At 40.8% G+C, this 20195-nt stretch overlaps 1 protein-coding gene across 5 annotated transcripts in view; it reads left to right on the plus strand.

Moving 5' to 3' along the window:
• LOC138197950 (BAR/IMD domain-containing adapter protein 2-like) overlaps window positions 1-20195 on the plus strand; it is a 51170-nt gene that overhangs the window by 15391 nt on the left and 15584 nt on the right. For all 5 annotated transcript variants that reach the window (XM_069149006.1, XM_069149004.1, XM_069149005.1 and 2 more), the window contains exons 3-6: window positions 898-984; window positions 13622-13683; window positions 15195-15266; window positions 17884-18021. In XM_069149006.1, coding sequence (XP_069005107.1) covers window positions 898-984; window positions 13622-13683; window positions 15195-15266; window positions 17884-18021 — 359 coding nt within the window. The remainder of the gene's footprint in view (window positions 1-897; window positions 985-13621; window positions 13684-15194; window positions 15267-17883; window positions 18022-20195) is intronic.

The raw sequence follows: 20195 nt of genomic DNA on the forward strand, positions 1-20195 counted from the left end.
CCCTGCCGTCCAGAGTTCAGACGTACTGAAAAGAAAAAAAAAGAAATTGAATGGAAGGAGGAAAAGGCCAGTGGTGGTTAACAGCATGTGGTTCACAGCATGACACTGCTATTTCCTTGGTGGGATGGCAGTGTCTCCTCTGAGCTAATATTGAATTTTAGTGGCCTGGTGGTCTTAGATCAAAAAGAGCCCTGCGATGGAAAACGCTCCTGTTTTTTTTTTTTTTTTTTTTTTTACTTGAACTCAAAGAAATGCTTTATCATCCAGTTACTTTTGTAAATAAACATCATGCACAACATGTATGTGTCACATTTACAAAAGCTGCTAAAACATAGACAAAGTAAAGAGAGTGTTTGCGGTTGTTATCAGTTAATAACTGACTGAAAGGTTTGGCACAAAATAATTGACACTTCTCTGACTGTGATGTGTGGGGGGGAAATATACTTGATGAGGAAAAAAAATCCACTAAACATATAACCTAATCCTCCCACACACACCTCGGGGTTATAATAAAACATTTCTTCTAATTATAACACTAAATTAGAAACAAAACAGAACAGAAAACACTTTTTGTATTTGTTTGGCTTGCCTACCAACTGTCAAAAAATAAATTCATTTTTGCAGTCAAGCCTGCAAAATGCCACCAAATCAATTGCGTATCAGAGTCAGTGTTCTTGTCATTTCTGATGGCGTGAAGCTGTGATTCAAATGCATCTGAGGGCAAACAGAGGTGTGCAACCGTTTCAACATCGCCGGCCAGAAAGCTGTCCAATGTGTTTACACAGAGCTAAACTGTGCAGGTCGCCTGTTTTCAGATTTTGAAAAGACACCGTTCTGTAACCTTTAACTTAATAACCACCCTGCTTTCTTTTTGTTCTCGCCTCCCTTTGCTTCTAGATGTGACATTTGCTGCCAAAGGCTACTTTGATGCTCTGGTCAGAATGGGTGAATTGGCCAGTGAGAGTCAAGGATCCAAAGATTTGGGTAAGTGACTGACGTGCATCAGATAACCTACACTTTTTTTTCTTGGCACTTTCTCTGGTTGTTGGCATCACTCACATCGGCCTTTAAACAGCAGCATCACTCATTTATACACTTACTTACAAACAAACACGTCATCCAACATAAGCGTTCTATGTAAAAATACGTCACTCAGAGAGAAATGTATGGGTTGACACGGGAGGTGTTTTTAATTAAAAAATTGTACTGAATGATTTCAATTCCTCAAACAGATTGTTGTTAGATTGTGTCCTGGAGGAAATAAGTTTTAAAATGTATGTGACTCCTTTTGACAGAGAAAAGTTATCAGACAAAGACATGGTTAACAATAATGAATGTGGTATCATCAGCACAGTGGGGAGGAGGCTGAGCATCATTTATTTACTTGTGTAGGTGATGGTAACATGTTTTCACCCAAGCTGAAGATTAGATTTGAGAAAAGACATTTTTATTTGTTTGGTAGATGTCTGCCAATTTCATGCTCTTCCTGTGCAGGGTGCTTTGATTCTGTGGGAACAAATGCATCAGTATACCGCAAGTGTTGCACTTTACGTGTCATGTGAATTAGATGTGTGTGTGTGTGTGTGTGTGTGTGTGTGTGTGTGTGTGTGTCTGTCTGTGTGTGTCTGTGTGTGTGTGTGTTCTGATTACAAACATAGAGGTCATTTGGAGAAGCAACACCTGATCCTCTCATAGTGAGTAGTTTCCTAGGTGATCAGTGTCTCCGTGCGAGTGTATTTGCTGTCCCCAGCCCATGGGAAATCAGCTCCTGTTTAAAGAGATTCCCTTTGCACTGATCATGCTTCCGACTGCTTGATCTGCGTAGAAGTAGCTGTTGATTTGACGGGCCCTTTGTTGCAAAGGAGCTGAGATCCAGTTTTGGGTTTCCTCCAGCCCAGCCAACAGAGGCTGACATGAAAGTGTTTGCAGGATGTTTTATTCAGCAAGCGGCCATGTGTCTCTCTCTCTCTCTCTCTCTCTCTCTCTCTCGCTCTCTCTCTCTCTCTCTCTCTCTCTCACTCTCTCTCTCTCTCTCTCTCTCTCTCTCTCTCTCTCTCTCTCCATCCATCTCGCAGCGTCTGAGGTTTTCCATTGATTCCAAAGTTTCTAGCAGCACCTCCATGTTCAACTGTGTCTTGCTTACAGCAGCGGGTGCTTCCAAATCAGACAACCTCAGCTGAACTTGTCATAAAAAGAGAGCATTATATACAGTGCATGATCTTGCGCCACCCAACACTGAGACTGCAAGCCAATGAGCAGTTCGGTCTTATGTTAGGTAGCACTTCATTTCAGACACTATTGAATGTGCTTTTAGTTTCTGTGTGCTGGGAGTTTTGTTAAATCCTGTTCTTGAGAGAAGTGAAATGAAGCCAAATTTAGGAAGTTTGCATCGTATGTTGTGTGGAAGTATATCAGTGTTATTTTGTCACAAGTGTGGAAGAGGGAACTGAAATCGGATTCCATTGTCAGAGTCCCTACCTGAAGGAAGATTAGCAAAGGGACTGGATATTTGAAATGACTCATCTGCTCAGCCTTTATATCTATCCGTTTTCATCAAGCAACAACAAAGACTGAATATCTCTAAGTTGGGAAAACGATGGTTGTAATGTTGCTAAAGATATTAGCTGTGGTTGTTTACTTGCCTGTCTCCTGTACAAATATACCAGCTACCCCCAACCATCAACACTGCATGTCACTGTGATTCTCAGGGGAAGAAATGGTGTTTTATTTTCCAGCCACCTGCTCGCAGCTATGCGGGGTCCCCACCCTGAGGTCATTGCTAATATGTTGACCTCAAGGCAAACAATGTGCAGGGATAAAACCCAATGCTCAGAGTTTCCTGTTTGACTCGTAGTAGTGCACAGAAATAGCCACAGATTTGAGGAAAAGGGAAGACAGGAAGTAAACTGAACAAACCACAGCCCACGTTCTAACATTGACAACAGAGAGAACGTGAATCTGATCTTAGTTTAATTCAAGAATGGGTTTTTAAATCTCCTTTGTAATCAATGTATTCAAATTTTAGTTTTTGTAGGAAATGTTTCCATTTGGATTAGTTTTCTTCTAGTAATATACGTATTGACGGGCAGTTTAAAAGAACATCCACACTAAGGCTTGAAGAGAAGTATCTTTTTGGCTTCTCGGGTCTCTCACCATCAGACAGTTTTTTTTGCGCTTAGTAACAAATAGAGGGATAAGTGTAAACCCAGGTTTCAGTTCATCGTCTTCGATATCCTAATAGACACCATGTCCATGAGTTTGTACACAGTAATCAATCAGATCAGTCAGATGATTGATCAGTGTGCATGGTATTATTGATTTGACTGGCTGAGTCTCCTAACAAGACAAACAGCAGCTTCTTTTCTCTGGCCTCTCTGTACTGTATTTATGCGTGCTCAAACATGAATGTGCACGTATGAGTTTTAGCTCAATTGTTCCACCTCCTTTTAAAGCCTGTTAATTCCACAGAGGCTCACTAAAAGACGGGCTGCAAATGGTCCCACCTACACACCTAAGAGTCGGCAGCTGCTCTCCATCTCCTTCTTCCTCTCTCATCCCTTTCTTCCTCTCGCCTCGATGCTCACGCACACACACACGCACACACACACACACACACACAAACACACACACACACACGCACGTACATTATGTTTAAAGCAAGGAATGAAATTACATTGTGTAATAATTGCCTGTTTTCATTATTATTGATGTGCACCAAAGCCTGACTTGAGTCTTAACTCATTCCTTCACAACACAGTATGTTCCCACAGGAATCCACCCTTTTGTGTCGTACTGTACTATAATGTGCGTGCATGTGCTCATGCCTTTTACACTTACATGGTTGTGTGTATTTTCTGTACTTAAACCTTGTGTCGTTTCAATCTGTTTATACAGTGCGAGTGCTCTTTTAATCCACTTGTGTATATTTCCGCCTAAAGAGACAGAGTCTCTCTCACTCCAGCCAGCCCCACTACACCCACACACTCCCTCCCACATATCCTCCTCTGGTTGGGCTAATCATCGCCTGTCACTTTGCCACCCACACACACACACACACACACACACACACACACACACACACACACACACACACACACACACACATGCGTGCACATACATGCAAACACGCATACGAACACGCACACACACACACCTGCTCGCCCTCCCTCATTTTCCTCTCGTTCCCTTTTCTCCCTCTGTCTCTACGATCCTCCTTTTCTTTTATCCCTCTTCATGTTGCCTAGAAGGAGTGAGCACTCATTACATCTGTGTAGTTCCTTAGAAGGACTGGAAAGCCACAAATGTCACTGTGAGTCTAAAGATATTTATGAAATCCTAACTGGCCAACCTCCTCTCCATTGTGTTTATATTCATTTGAAGCAAGCGGCTTGCTATTTGGGCTACGGCCAAGGCAATTTACTGGTTTATACTTCTCCTGAAATTGCTAGTTTTATGAGTTGTCATCATAACAAGAGCTGTTTTGTTTTGATTGACAGAAATCCCACCAATCAGCCAACTATGCCTTTTTCCAAGAAGCATTTGATTGGCTCCAAAGGGAGGTGAATCAGCTAGTTTGCTGGCTCAGTTTGAATTAAAAAAAAATGTTTGAACAAATTTGAACGAATGATATATCTATTTTTTTTCTAATTACTCTAAATGGGAGTCATGTAGCCTAATCCTGACTTATCTTAACAAGAATTATAAGAGTACTTCACTCATAGCTTGTAGCATTGCACTCCTATATTGTTGAACTAATAATGTACAGTACAGTAAGGGTCAAAGGCAATGCTGCAGAGATACTATCTATGATATCATTTGAAATTGTACCAATGGATTCTTCCTTCAAAGCCTGCTGCATACATTACCCAAAATGCAACCCGGCTTCCTCCACTTCATTCACCTGTGCTGTGCTGCAGCAAACACAACCTCGAGTGGCTAGCCTCAAGCCCATATGAGAAGTGAACTACAGAGGTCTGGTGAGCTCCCTTCCTCCCAACACCCAGAATTTTTGTATTCAGTCCCAGCTGCCTCCAGTGACAATACTTCTTGAGGCATGCAGCTCTCCCAGAGCTACAATATATATATATATATATATATATATATATATATATATATATATATATATATATATATATAAACCTGTAAACAGATTTTGAAATGTAAAATCAGTGCAGTTTCCCTTCAATGTATATTCTTTCCTGATGCTGATGCCTCATATGAGTGACAAACTAATGTTACTGTCGGGCAGCTGTGTTTTACAAAGTCAGCAAACAGCCTGGCATGTAACTTTGTCAACAATCTTCCCATCAGAGATATGAATCCAAAATGCTTCCTCACATTACTTCTCAGATGGCTGATTTGCATTCGAGCATGACGTGCTAGTTTTAATTTAATATTAGCATCGAGAACAGCAGTAGGCCAGCGAGCTACAAAATCTGAGCACATAAGAGTATATAATCAGTACAAATAGAAGATAAACCGACCAAAAGTTAGTTTGCAAGACCCAGTTTTATGTTTGCACAATCTCTGTCCCAATTGAATGTAGCTACTTCATCTGCATGGCAGAACAGTAAAGAGGTCACGTGAACCATACACTGAAAGAGACAGGTTTTTGGCTATTGGCCTGTTTACAACTCACCAGAATGGTCAGCCTGTTCTTGTCCTCAGGTGAAGTAGAGTTGAGAGCTGCTCTCTGTGCTCGGCTGGATGTGTTCCACAATGCTGTCCTACATGGCTAGTGTTTCACTGTTGGAAGTTGTAAAGATTAGTGTGAAAGTCAGACCACAAACTCAGCGCTAGCCTACTTCTATCACATTTATAGAGCACATTAATATTGCATTTTATATTTGCTCGGGCTTTCCTTCATTCTGCCCTCTGGTCAACAATAACATAAACTTTCTCTTGGCCATTTGACTGATAAGCCTGGACAAGAATGTGAGGTGCTTTCAGAGAATATCCTTCTACCTTCTTATCAACTTTTGAAACCCTGCTAATTGCCACATTTTAATAACTGTTCATGTATGATTCAGCACAAAGACATCTCTTTCGGGAAATTACAAGCATTGGAAAAATTAAAGAGGTGATATTAAACTGTAGTTAACCAATGGATTGCATAAGTTGCTGCTGGGGAGAGGTGGTCCCCTCCGCACGCGCATGCACGCACACACACACGCATGCACACACACACGCACGCACACACACGCACACACACACACACACACACACACACACACACACACATACACACACACACCTCATATTTCTCCCAGTAATTATCTGAGAAAAAAAAAAAAAAAAAAGAGGTTCACGGGAAAAATGAGGCTGCAAACTGATGTAACGTAATTGTCTTTTTTAGGTTAATGGACCTGGGACATGAGCATTAAGTTTCTGCAGGTAAATGAATGGTGTCCAAGAGGCTAAATGACATGTTTGTTTGGAATAAAAGGTAGTGCTGGCAAATTAAGTGTCGACTCTGACATGATGTATTTGAATGAGCATCCACAAGTACACAAACTGTGTCCACACAGCTCTCTCTCTCTCTCTCTCTCTCTGCTTCTCCTTTCTGTCTCTCTGTCTTTAGTCTGGCCTACCTCTCTCATCCTCCAGCACCTGTCCCTGTTTAAATGAGAGCAGAGGAGCTCTTTTCTTAGCTCTGTGCCACCATCCCAGGGGTCCCTGCCTTCTCCTGCTCTATTTCCGAGACACGCACTGCATGATGGGAAGCCAGTGGCCCCTACAGTCTCCATCTAGGCACATTCACATTGCCCTTCATTTGTTCGTGGCAGTGAAGGAGCACTGGAACATTTTACTCAAATCAACATATGGAAGTGCTCTTACTAGGAGTTACGAGGTGAATCTTTACTCGAGTGAAATTGTGTAAAAACATGACGTAACTTACCACTTCTGTAGAATTAACAGATAACACATCACTAGGATAGATAATGCAGAGCTGTATAAGCGATATATACACGGCAGCTTTAGCCCACTAGGATGCATATTGGTACACACACAAAACACTATGTTGCTAGGCAACTCTGCAGTTCCCGATAATCTTCTCTGGACAGTGTGTTACAACAGTCGGTGAGTTTGTTGTACTCGCTTGTATGAAGAGCATTCTGCAGATCTATAGCTCCATGAAGACCGCAGTCTGCTCTATGTTCCTTCTCTCTGTCTCTCCGCGCTCCTGGAAGTTTGTCACAAACAGCAGAAGAATGGTGCAAACCTCACTATGAAAGTAGAAATCACAGCTGAAGGTCCACCTTGACTGTTTTAGATTTTAGCATATAGGCACACCCAGCATGCATCTGCTGCTCATGCAACACTCTGAATGTATTTTTAATTGAGTCACATAACATTTTGCATCGGTGAGTAAGCAAGATGTGACTTTTTTTTTTTTTTTTTAATTACCGAAGCTGATGTAATGCTATTCTTAACCATAGCCCCCATAATTACATTGTTCCCTAATTGCATTGCGTTGTTGTGCAATTTTTGTACTATCCACCGGCTCTATCTATTCTAAAACGCACCCCTCACTTCCCTTGACATGTGAACATGCGCGTGCTGCATACATTTGAAAAAAAAACCCTCTACCGTTTACAGAATGAGCTGAGATAAGCAGAGCTCCACATGCTGGGACGAAACACGGCGGAGTGTTTCGTCCCAGCATGTGGAGCTCTGCTCTCCAGCAGCCGTAGCTTCTTTTCTGCAAATCCAGTGCATACTTTCCACAATAATTGAAGCATTCCCATTCTGCATTGGTTAGGCTGGCATGCAACAATGAAACTCGTCACAGCTTGTGCCATGCTATTGTAAAAGTCTGATCAAACCAGTCTGTCCACATTTAGGGCGATTTGTTTATGCCAGTGTATGCAAATATGCGTTTTGAAGGTCTGTGGGTTTTTAGATGTTGTTTGACATGAAATGGTCACGGCAGTGCAAGAAGAACTTTTAAGCAGTGGAAAAAGAGTGTGATAGAGTGTGATCTGATAAAAAAAAACAAAAAAAAAAAAAACTGTTTGCTATTAAATGTCCCTTCGTTTGCACTTCCGTCACCCTCGGAAGATCTGCCTGTTGGACTGCAACTGAACTTTAGTATAAAGGCAGCAGCAACAATGTTTTCACTTCCTGAACTTTCAGCAACCTTTTACCTACTTTGAGATGAGTTTGATAATATTGCCTCAAATGTGCAAACAAAAAAACCCCAAAAAGTCTGTAGTTTACAGACTGGTATGGTGATCTCTGCGTGCATATATCCATGCTGTATGAAACGGTAAAAACATGCACGCTTAAAATTAGAAAATATACTATTGTTTCCCCTCAGGGCATATTCAGACATGAATGAACTCTGCCTGTGTTTAGAGGCCCTGGTGTACTTAGGGCTGACTTGCATGATCAAATTGCACATTGACAGTATAAGAGCCCGTTTTTTTTTTTTTTTTTTTACTCGGCCCCTCCTTGAACCTCCATACCTTAACATTTCTGTTTCTTTTATTGCCTCCACTCGAGTTTAGAAATCTCTGCTGCACGGCTTTGGATAATGCAGTGCTATACTCAGGCTTAAAATGTAATAGGAGTTCACGACAATCTCTTTTCTGTTACACTGGTATATCATGTGTTCTTACTGTTTTGCTCAGGGATTTTCCCTATCACTCCACTTTTTTTACTTCCTACCTGTTCCTCCTTCTATTTGCCTAATTTGCCCTCGAACAAAATGTGTTTCTCTTTCATGTTTGATCTTTCTTCCCTTTGAACGTCATACTTTGATCCTGGAAGACTTTGTCACAAATGAAGGAGAGATCAAAACACGCCTGATCTCTTAAAGGATTCTACGAATCCCCACCCACCCACAAACACACCATCACTCGTACCATATTATGTATGTATGTATCAGAGTAACTGTTTGTGCATGTTAATGTTGTCATTTCTTTTACTTGTGCCATTATTTTACTATTTCCCTTACTCATTCCTCCCTCCACACTTTTCGAGTTTGTCAAATCAAAGGGCTCGTTATTCATCACTTACGCTGTCAGTGGCAAGGAAAAGCAGATGCTGTAAGTTATCAAAAAGGGTTTTGTGCTGTGTTATCAAAGCTTTTCTCAGGGGACCTGAATTTTCTTTAATAAAAGTATAAGTCTTGGCCCTTGGCTTTTATCAGCCTTGTGCAGGTTTTTGTTAATCTTCTAAGGAACAATAAACTCTTATATAATTATAAAAGATAGTGTAAAGACTATATGACAAGTTAATAAGTCATGATTGATGTCATGCATGTAAGATTTAGGTGTCATTTAGTTGTGTTTATGGGGTGGCTACTCCTAGCATTGTATAGCTAAATACAGCTCATGATTTGAGATTTGTTGTGGACCTGGAAATCTGTAACTCTACAGAGGATAGCATTAATCAACGCAAGACATATCAGCAGGACAAAATAATCACATCAGTAGTAATGATAATAAGAGAGAGGGAATTCTTTAACAGAAGGTCTGATATGAAATGTTCATTTTATGTTGGCTTTATCTTCGCTTTACCCCGAATTAATTGGATTTTCAACATTATTACTCAGCTAAAATATGATTCCTGGGTTTTCTGAACCTTCAGTAGTATTCAAAATCATATATTATAAGGTTAAATAGCAGCCATTCTCAGGCTGAGACTAACAAATAATATGACAAGAAATACTGAATACCGAATAGAATACTGACAGGAAACCACACTGAGATATTTTGCTTTTTGCTCTTACAAAATGTGTTCTGTGGTTGAGAATAGTCGAACAGCGGCTAGGATTTTGGCTCACTGTTACCAGAAGGTTTGAATATGCAATATTTCGTCTGAGACCTTCTTCAAATTCATGTCATGATTACTTGTAAATGCACTCTGGCCCGCTTCTGTTTTTCAAACATACATTTCTCCTGTTAAGCATTTATTATGGCCTAAATGCATGACACCATTGCTGGACAAACTTATATTGGGCTAGTAGGTTGAACAGCTGTGATGGCTGAGCATCCAGTTTTAGCAACATGTCATATATATATAGATTATATATATCAGTAGTTTTCTCTTGTGATAGGAGGCTGCATGAATGGGCAAAGTAGGAAATGAGTTCAAACTGAGTTTATCATCCAGTTTACAAAACTAGTAAATGAGTGCGTGTGTTTATGAGAGCAAGAGATGGATGAACTGCAAGTATAGGCTGCACTTACTCTCAGATTTACTGTGTTTAGATGTTGTGGTTTCACAGGGAGTATACTCGCGGCCACCCAGAGTCTCGGCTATTATCTGCTTCTCGCACATTATCCAGCTGCCCCATTATACCTGCCCACTTGTTTGTTTCCCTTGTGGCTTAGCATGTCAGGTAGGCTGGTGTTAACATCACTGTTGAGTCACGCGCACTGTGCACACTCACATGTTCTGCACGCACACTCCCCATGTGGGACACACAGCACCCTCCTTCCCAGGGAAGTGCATATGCTGATGTAATGATAGCTGATAGTAAGGGTGGAGATCTTTCAACAGTGTTTTGTAACACAACATTTTGCAGGCTTCTCATCTCACAGATTCTCCCATGGCAACGACCCTAGCATTATCCTGCTTCCATGACAACCCTTAGTGAATCCGGTTTGACCTTCACCAGTGATTCAGTGTCTCTCCATCCACCTCCATTCTCTCTCTCCATCTCTGTCTCTCTTGTTCTCTCTGTTCATCATTGCAAACTTCTTTATTTATTTATTTATTTATTTATTTTTTTGCTTCATAGCCCACATTCTGTTATTCTGCTTTCTTTTTTTCTTTTTTTTTCTCCCACTGTGTGGGTGTATCACGGCTGCTGTTACACAAGCAGTCGATACATCTACACAAGCTGATGTCATACTTCAGGGGACAGTCTGTTCATATGCACACAAGTCCTTCGACCATGCACCCTTCACTTACTCAGTGGTTTGAGCTAGCAGGCGTGTGGCTGCTTGTTGCAGAGCTGCAGGTGCAGATCAACCTGAGCTCAGCTCCCAACAAAGGAGCTATTGTTTTCTCTCAGCTGAGGACGCAGGCGAGGTTCAAGTGAGCTGGGAAATATTGATACAATAATGACAAGTCTTTGTTTATTTACTTGTGTGTGTGTGTGTGTGTGTGTGTGTGTGTGTGTGTGTGTGTGTTGTGTGTGTGTGTGTGCGCGCGCGCGCGTGTGTGTCGTATCTGTTGTCACCGTGGCGATCAACCTGCCATGTCACTCTTATCTGGTATGCGGAAATCCTCTTCAGGCTGCCAGCTCTTACATGAAATCTCTGCCGTATATTGCACAACACATTTACATTTTCCTCATTATGCTCCTTTATTGATTCCTGATTGAATTCTCTGACGTTAACCGCCCCTGAAGGTTGCCGTCTAATTTTCTGTTACTGTTGTTTGTGTTATATGATATTGAAGTTGCCATGGTAACCATTTGCATCTCCGAAGTGTGATTCTTTTTTTTTTTTTTTTTTTTTTTTTTCTTTTTTTTTCTCTCACTGCTTTGGCATCGTATATTGTGCAGTAATGAAACGGCAGATGACAAGATGAGATCTCTCTCTCTCTCTCAGATTCATTCATTCTTTACCTTTCTGGCTTCTTGCGGACACCCTGTACTACCGCCAGCTTGTGTGACGTGTGAGTCTGTTTGCCCGTCTCTGCGCCACAGTGATGGATGCTCATTAGTTAATTGATCCAGCTAGTTGAAACCGCCAACAGAATGGTGGAGTTTCTAAGCTCGAAGAGCTGTGATCAGGGATGAGGATCTGTAAGCTGCTTAGTGGGCCTGCTGGGAACTGACAGGGTGGTTTGGCCTGCTTCTCTGCTCCTGTGAGGCTCAAGATCAGCGGGCAGGTTGCAGCATGGGCAAAAGGCCCAGCTTTCTTGGGCATACAGAAATGAGCCCGTCAGGATCTGTAGGGGCGGGGCCTTTACTGACTTTAGCAAGTAATGGAAATGTTTTTTTTTTGTTTTTGCTGCACACATTTGTGGTGTTGAACAGGTCAACAATATGCTTTAAATGGTCTTTTGATTATATGTCTTTGTTCTGTTGGAGAAGTTATAATTGGTGACAGATAGTGTGTACCAATTATCATAAATATATATATCACATTCCTGTCTTTATATCGGTTAACAAACTATTGTGTCACATGTTACATGCAATTCATTAGACAGTTGAATACTGCTTCTAAACCTTGAATGGGGGTTAGTAGTAGTGTTACCAACGTACCTTGCGAAAATGTCAAAACACTTTATCCATTGCACATTTATCAAAACTGTGAACAATTTTGTAGCAGAATGTGAATTACAAATTGCTATTTACCAACTATATGTTCTAAACTCAACCTCACTCAAACTCTGTCGTCAGTTTGTGTTGTGCTTGTTGTCTGTTGAGATGGAGACCACTCCAAAGCCCTTTGTGAATAATAAAAGTTTGTTCTGAAACTACTTCACCACACGTTCTGATTTCACTTACGAAGCATTTTGAGATGGGTTGAGATGTACTCCTTATAGGTCGGCTTTCAACAGTGGACGCAGTGAAATGAGCCAGAAAAAAAAACCCTGATGTGCTCTAAAGTGTTGCACTTCAGTATGAAATTCCTGCTCAGCTGTCCAGTACCTATTTAAAAAATATATATATATATATATATTTGCCATAGTCATGCTTGGTATTTGCCAAAATGTGAAAGATGCTATTAAATTATCATTCCAATGCTAATATAAACTATTTATATTTTCATAAATGACACGAACATATGACCTGTCACACCTTCGGTGACTTTAGCGTCACTGACCTCTTACTGAACTTCTGATCTCTGCTCCCTATTCATATTCAATAAATCTCTACAGAGCTAAAAGGGGCTTTGGATCTTGTGGTCAGGGAAATGTGTGTGTCTCATTTTTCTGTACATGTAAATCTCACTCCGTCTTTCCACCAGGTCTCTATTTGTATACGTGTTCTTCGCTCAATGTAGCTCTTTGTGTTCCTTTTCTTGACAATGCAATGCATATTCAGAAGAGGCAGCCTGTAGGTATATGAAAATGAAACATTCACTACAGCTGCATGACCCTTCTGTATCCCTTATCTTTCATTATGGTAACTTGTTTTTTCTACTTATTTAATACGTGGAGACTTTAACCTTTCTTCGAGGTGTTTTTTTTTTTAGTTTTTTTTTTTTTTAGAAATCACATTGCCTGATTTTAAGGTTAATCAAAGAAAGAAAAGCAATAAGTTTGATCTCCATAAGACATCAGTACTTACATGCTTGGAGAACCAGAATTTAATTTTAAACCTTTTGTTTCCCCCAGCTTGTTTGTTTTGTTGTTCCCTTCATTTTCTTTTCATTTTTCATACTTGATGTTGTGTCTCTGTTTTCTTGTACCAAAAACAAACTTTCATCATGTTCGTCATTGTCCCAGTTACAAGTCGCTCGTCCTGTATGTTTTTTGTGTCTCGTGTTACTGCATGGGCTTTGCACGCTGGGGTCTCTCTGTTTCTTTCTCTTGCTTTTCTTGTTTCTTCCTTTTTTCCTCTCGTTTCCTACTCTTCTCCTCTGTGTTCTGCTTGTGCTGTAGCGTACTGTTAATGCATTTTCTCCATGTCTTCTTGTTTCTCTCTTTGCAGGGGATGTGCTGTTCCAGATGGCTGAGGTCCATAGACAGATTCAAGTGCAGCTAGAGGAGATGGTTGGTATTTTGAGCTCAAAGGCTTTTTAGCTGTGTGGTTCAACACGATAGCGGTATATTTTTAACAATAGATTAGACAGAACAGCAAGTTATTCCAACACTAATGCATATTAGGCAGTGGGGCTCCGCTCCATTGTGTTCCTGAAACAATTTGCCCAGCCATGACACAAATTTGTCCCCGAGCCCTTGACTACATGGATTAAATGACAATTAAATGAACATGAACTCATACTGACTGAACAGACATGCTGAGTCTATATAAATCCAAATTGCTAACATGGGAAGTGGATGGGAAAGGGAGTTAATTGAACAATATGGTGTTCTGGGTAATTTTCCTCTTTGCTGTGCCCTGTTATGAGGTGGGTGTTTTACCAGGACCCAAATGCAGGCTCAGACTCAGGTATCGGTTCCAAAATACAGTCTTTTATTTCCATAAATAAAAACAAACAAACAAACAAACCAAAAGGTGGCACCTATAGTGTCTACTGGCTTCCAAGTCGGGAGGGTAACTCAACCGACTGATCCAGGGAGATACGACTGGCAGGGCAGGACCGCTGGAAAAAGCAGAGTCTATAATCCTCCGAGTCGGGAGGGCAACTCCACCGACTGGTGACTCTGACAGGTAGCGCTGCAGGTGGAACTGGAGCCGGTGGAACTGGAGCCGGGGGGCCGGGGGACGGACGGAGGACGGACGGGTGACTAACTAATGAACCGACAACCCGAGGAGTGCAGGGGCAGGGTACATATAGTCCGAGGAGGTGATCAGGGAGATGCAGCACACCTGTAGGTGGTGATCAGGGGTGAGTGGCTACAGCTGCTGGGACCGGTGAGGGGCGTGGCCACGGGAGGTGAGGAGAGGAGGACACAGAACAAGCAGACGGGGGACTGAGGGGACACAGGAGGAGAGGTGATCGGGGGCAAAACGGAGGAAAACCAGACTCCTGACAGTACCCCCCCCCCCCCTCCCCCTCAAATATGTAACCGTTCCTGGGCCATATCAGGCCTGCACCATCATGTATCCAATCTAAGAGAAAAAGATAAATCACATGATCACACATGGAGCAAGGAGAATTGGCTAACTCTTCAAGCGACAAACATCCATTGTTGTGCTGTGGCAACATCAATTAATCCATATCATTTAAATGTAGAATAGTTTAATGTTGTGTGTTATGCTCCTATGTTTCTGTTGCATATCATAACAACATAAGTACAATTTAAATGTAGATTACTTTTTAGAATTTGTTATTTAAGATAATAAGTTAGTATATGGGAATGGATATCGGCACGGCATATACTTAAAATTTAGTACCAGTTTTGGGAACTATTTGATTAAATATTCCGTCAGGTTGCAGTGAACTGCTGAGAGAGGCTTTTACAGGCCAGCACTATGTTGGTAAAATATTCATTCAGTAACTGAGTAAAGAGGGTCCCACATGTAATTTATAACTTAATGTGGAAAACTTGCTCGTGTTTACTGAACTCCTTTTTTGTGCTCCCCCCCCCCCCCCCAGTTGAAATCATTCCACAATGAGCTGCTCTCTGAGCTGGAGAAGAAGGTGGAGCTGGATGCTCGTTATTTGACCGTAAGTATCTGTATATCGCTCTTCTAAATCCACAGGACAGCATCAGCTCACAAGTGCACTCCATATTTGATCTTGTTTTAGTGATTTATATAACGTGCCATCAAATCAGTTTCACCTTAATTTGACTGAGGTGATAACAGGGATGGAGGTGAAGCTGTGTGTGTTAATATCTGGTTTAAAATCTGTTTCTGATACAATTAGAGGATATGTCTGTGAAAAGAGATGCGTTGAAATAACATTTCATGTCTACTCACCAGTCAAGGGAAGATTGATTATAATAAACCTCTCCTGGAGTGTGTGTAAGTGCTGTGAGCTGGTCTACATGTGATATCTTTAGAATGAGTGGGATGGAGCCTGAGCGTAGAGCAGTGCTGCGGCGCGTTGTTTTGGGGGATGGGATAGTGATGCCAGTATTGTATTGTTGGAAGGACCACGTTATGAGCTGCTCCAGCTCCCACTCTTAAAATACTGATTTTAGAATTAAATAGAAAAAAAAAAAGAATTGTTTGGTTCAGCAGGGAGACCCATCGGTGAAATCGGATGGTGTCATGCTGAGTTCAAATTAAAACCACAATCGTTTTGATGTAAAGTAACTCCAAGAAATTGCTGACTCCATACACATCAGCCAAATATGTGTCTGCTGTCTGAATTCAAATACAAATGTCTCATGCCTTCTATATTAGTCCAGAATTGAGCTTTTTAGCATCAATTACTTATTAAGGATTTCTACCAGATCTTCTGCAGTGATAACAGAAATCACTTTGCCTCAGAGTTTGTGAATTAATCATCTAAAGTTCCAAGTCAGTTCAAAAAGACTCGAAGGAAAATGAGCTGTTTTTCCAGAGTGAAGTGTTCCCAGTGGTGCATCTCTCTTTCTCTCCGTGTTTCTTTTGTTTTACATAATGGATCACTTCGGGGGATTATAAGGCTCTTCATTCATTACACAAAGGTCAGAATTCGGGCATGAACCTGAAATGGAGGAAGCACAATACAGTAGATTAACAATGAAGAGAAGCATTAATGGCAGATCAGCTTTTAGGGACAAGGGTTAGATTCTTCAAGTGTACCAAAGTTCACCTACTGTTCACTGTGTTTCTAATCAAATTTGAACACACTAATGAACTTGTCTGCAGTAGAAGCCAATGATTGAGAGCTGTGGGTAGAGGCAACTAAAAATCCACTGGCTTGGTTAATGAGGAAACGCATATTAGTTCAATGAAGGGGATTGCTTGGGATTATTATGTTGTTTACCCAATATGACCCTGCACTAACAGAAAACTTTTCACAATAGCCAATTCTATCCACTTTAATCATTACTATGATTTATGTGGCAGGGATTTTCCACCAGGGAGCTTTGGTTTTTTCCAAGTTAAATTATAGATGTCAGAAGCGGAGCAATCCATATTGGTTGTACTGCTTTATCGCAAAGACTACGAGGTAATGAAAGAATGAGCCATCCATTATTATTGGCTTACGAAGTCAACACCTGTGCACGGGCATGTTTTGGTCCATTTTGAGGGGAAACCTATTGAAAAAAAAAAAAATCTATATTTCAGAGACGTTTCTAACGTTGAAAATTAATCATCACTAGGCCATGTTGAAATGTAAAATCCCAGCAATGACTTTTTAAAAGTTTACTGCTGTGAAAGGCTGTTTTGTTTAGAGCTTTTCAATCCAGCTCAGACATATGGAACTGACACCACCTGTCTCTGCTATGAAATCCAAACACAGCATGTGTCAAACTGTTGGTCTCCCAGTGACAACAGCATCTTCTTCTCTGCTCCTCTTCAGAACGCCTACAGGATATCTGCCTACATCCTCAGCATTTTACAGTATGCAAATGTGGGTGTTGAACCCGCATGTATGAGCTCTCCTCCTCCAATTTTTTTTTGCCTCGCACAGAAACCGCATGAGCTTTGTCACACCAGATGCTGTTACTATAGCAACAGAGCTTGTGCAGCCAGGAAACAAAGTTGTTTTTCTCAATAAATAAATAATTAAGCAAATTAAATGAATCAAATAAATAAATTCCATTGTTAAAAGATTTAGCTTTTTCTACAAATCACACATTGTTTTTTGGGGTTGTTTTTTTTTTTACATTGCAGGCTGTCACTGATTTCTGCTCATTTTACTCTGCTATGCTGTGAAGCCACAGGTTGAGAGATGTAATCAAAGGCAGTAGATGTTTTAAGAGCCCCAAACACAAGCAGTGTTGTCAAATCAAACCCGGAGGAGAAATTGAAAGCAAACTTAAAGGCTCGTGTGAATTTGGTTCTTTCTTTAATCAAAAAGATTGCTTTTAGATTTCGGAGCCCGCTTGAGCACGCCAAAAAAAAAAAAGTTTTCAAAACTTGTAGCCTTAACATTACGCAACAAAAATGTAGCTGGAACAAAAAACGAATGTTACATTTTCTGCTACATGTTTGCAAAATGATTTTCATGCTGAACTGATTGGGGTTGTTTGTGAACCTGCAATTTGTGTAAAAACGTTTGGCATTACTGCTATTTACTGACTTGCCTCATTTAGCTCCCAGTTTCTTTCATGCAGGGTTTTTAATTTGTGGTCTTTTTCAAAGGTCTAATTCTCTATTTGTGCACTGCTTGTTGCCCCTCATAGGCTGCCCTGAAGAAATACCAGGTGGAACACAAGAACAAAGGCGAGAGTCTGGAGAAGTGTCAGGCTGAACTAAAGAAGCTGCGCAGGAAGAGCCAGGGCAGCAAGAACCCCTCCAAGTATGGCGAGAAGGAGATGCAGGTGAGCTTCCTGCTGGGTGTTTGCACAGAGAATAACATTACATTCACATATACAACGATTGCAACGAAGATGCCTGATTTAACCATCAAAACAGTTCAAGTCATTTCTTCTGTTGTGAAGAACAGAAAAACTGACAAAATGGTCAGACATCCAAAGAGCAATATCTAAAAAAAAAAAAAATTAAAAGATACATGCTCCCAAGTCAGTTTTGTTGCACTGCTGTACTTAATTTTTGTGGATGTGGGTGACGGTGGGATTTGAGCTTCGTGAGTTTCGGTGAAAATAATGATTTTAGTCTTCATAAAGGAAAGAGAACACTCAAACAGCCAGGATGCGGGTGGAGGGGGTGGCGAAGAGGTGTTCTGTGTTGGAAGGCAAATAGTGGAGGTTTGATTATCGTGAGCCCTGGACGATCTTCATCACATCGCATCTACACACATACAGCAGGCACGCAGACCCACAAGTGGGAAAGGAAAAAAAAGAAAAACTGGATGCGCTGAATGTGTATGCTCTTAATTCAGCTGGTGTGTTTCAGCACATGGCTTTGATGAGGATGTGTAAATGCACAGCCTGCACATACACCACAAAATAGCTGACTCAAATATCAGAAGTGGGCTAGATGAGATAGCAAATGTCTGACGTTGTGCTTCAAACACTGATATTTCAAAATATAAACTCATAACTGAATGCTATTGCAGCCATGTTATTTACAAAAATGTCCTAATGTATAAATGTTCTGTAGTTATTTGATTTAATCGTTTTAGCGTTGCATATCTTTTTAAAACAAGAATACGTTTTGTATAGCTGGTGCTACAGCAAAGGAGTTCTTTTGTATGTACTGTAACGTATAGCGTGGATGACATTTTTAGTCACTTTTATCAAGGACAATATTTTTGCAGCAGTCTTCAGGAATCAGACGGCTACAAAATGTTTTAGGTGTCAGTCAAAAGCCTGATCCACAAAGGGAACAAAGCAGTATTTGCATCATCATTCATGTGATTATTTCCAAAACAGCAGTCTCTGACAGAGCCTTTCAGGTGAAATCAATGTTGATGAGTTGGAATGAACCTTCACTGTTAGACATAACTTAATTAGTTATCTTTCACATTAAGGTTTCCGTCACTCCACCACCCTCTCGACAGGGGAAGTATTGGCCCTGTACATGAACACAAACGCCTGAAAAGACACTCCTCCTCTTATTGCAGGATTTTAATGGGGTTTTTTTATTTATTTTTTTTTTATTATTTTTTTATGTTTAATCCATGTGTTACTGTCAAACTGAGAAAAAAATAACAAAGCAGAAAATGCCTCTCGCATGGATTTCTCTGGAAACTGGAAGTCTGACTGCCTGCAGACATGGAGGCAAAAATGCCAAACTAACAGGTCAAGGCTTGCAGGGTAATTACTGAGCTGCTGTTGGTCTCACTGTGAAGTGTGGCCGCCCATGACAGAATCAGATCGATGGCTGGACCAGAAACATGATTCCACCCAACACTTAACGATACAAACTTTTTGCGGCGTTCATTGGGTATGAAAACGTCTTCTAGAAGAAAGAGTACGTCCTCTGTCTGCTCAGTTTGCATGGTGTCACACACGTTTGCCCTTTCCTGTCTGGGATGGTATGGAAGTGCTGGATTGATCTGACTGCTGTGTCACGTTTAGTTTGTTCCACTGTGTCAGGAATGCCATGAAGAGAAGCTGTACAACGTGTCATCATAACGCATCAAAGCTGGCAGTGTGCGCAACAGTCCAGTTTTGCACAACTTGAAATGGGAGGAATTTTTGAGGGCACCACAGCAGCAAATCTCAGTTAAGGATTGCAAGTTGCTACATGTGCCTGACTGTTGCCTCTTTAGGATTCCACTGGCGCAATTTGATAAATAGAAACTGAAATGCAAACCTTATCCCAAAAAATTAAATAAGTAGTTCAAATTAGATACAATATAAAAATACTTTTTTAGGTCCTTATTAAAGGGTCAGTTTGATCAAATTTTAATTACACTACAAAATACGACGGTGTTTGTATGTTTACATATTTGCAGACAATTGCATTTTTTTAGAGCCTTATGAGTAGCTATGCTAACTTGATTTTTTTTTTTTTTTTTTTTACCTTGTATTGTATCTGCTCAGCAAATCCGAAATATCTGGTGCAAGAGCAAACCTCACGAATATTC

Source organism: Embiotoca jacksoni, unplaced genomic scaffold, assembly GCF_022577435.1.
Source record: "Embiotoca jacksoni isolate LCO1_2020_lvr unplaced genomic scaffold, fEmbJac1.0.p SCAF_15, whole genome shotgun sequence".
Lineage (NCBI taxonomy): Eukaryota > Metazoa > Chordata > Actinopteri > Embiotocidae > Embiotoca > Embiotoca jacksoni.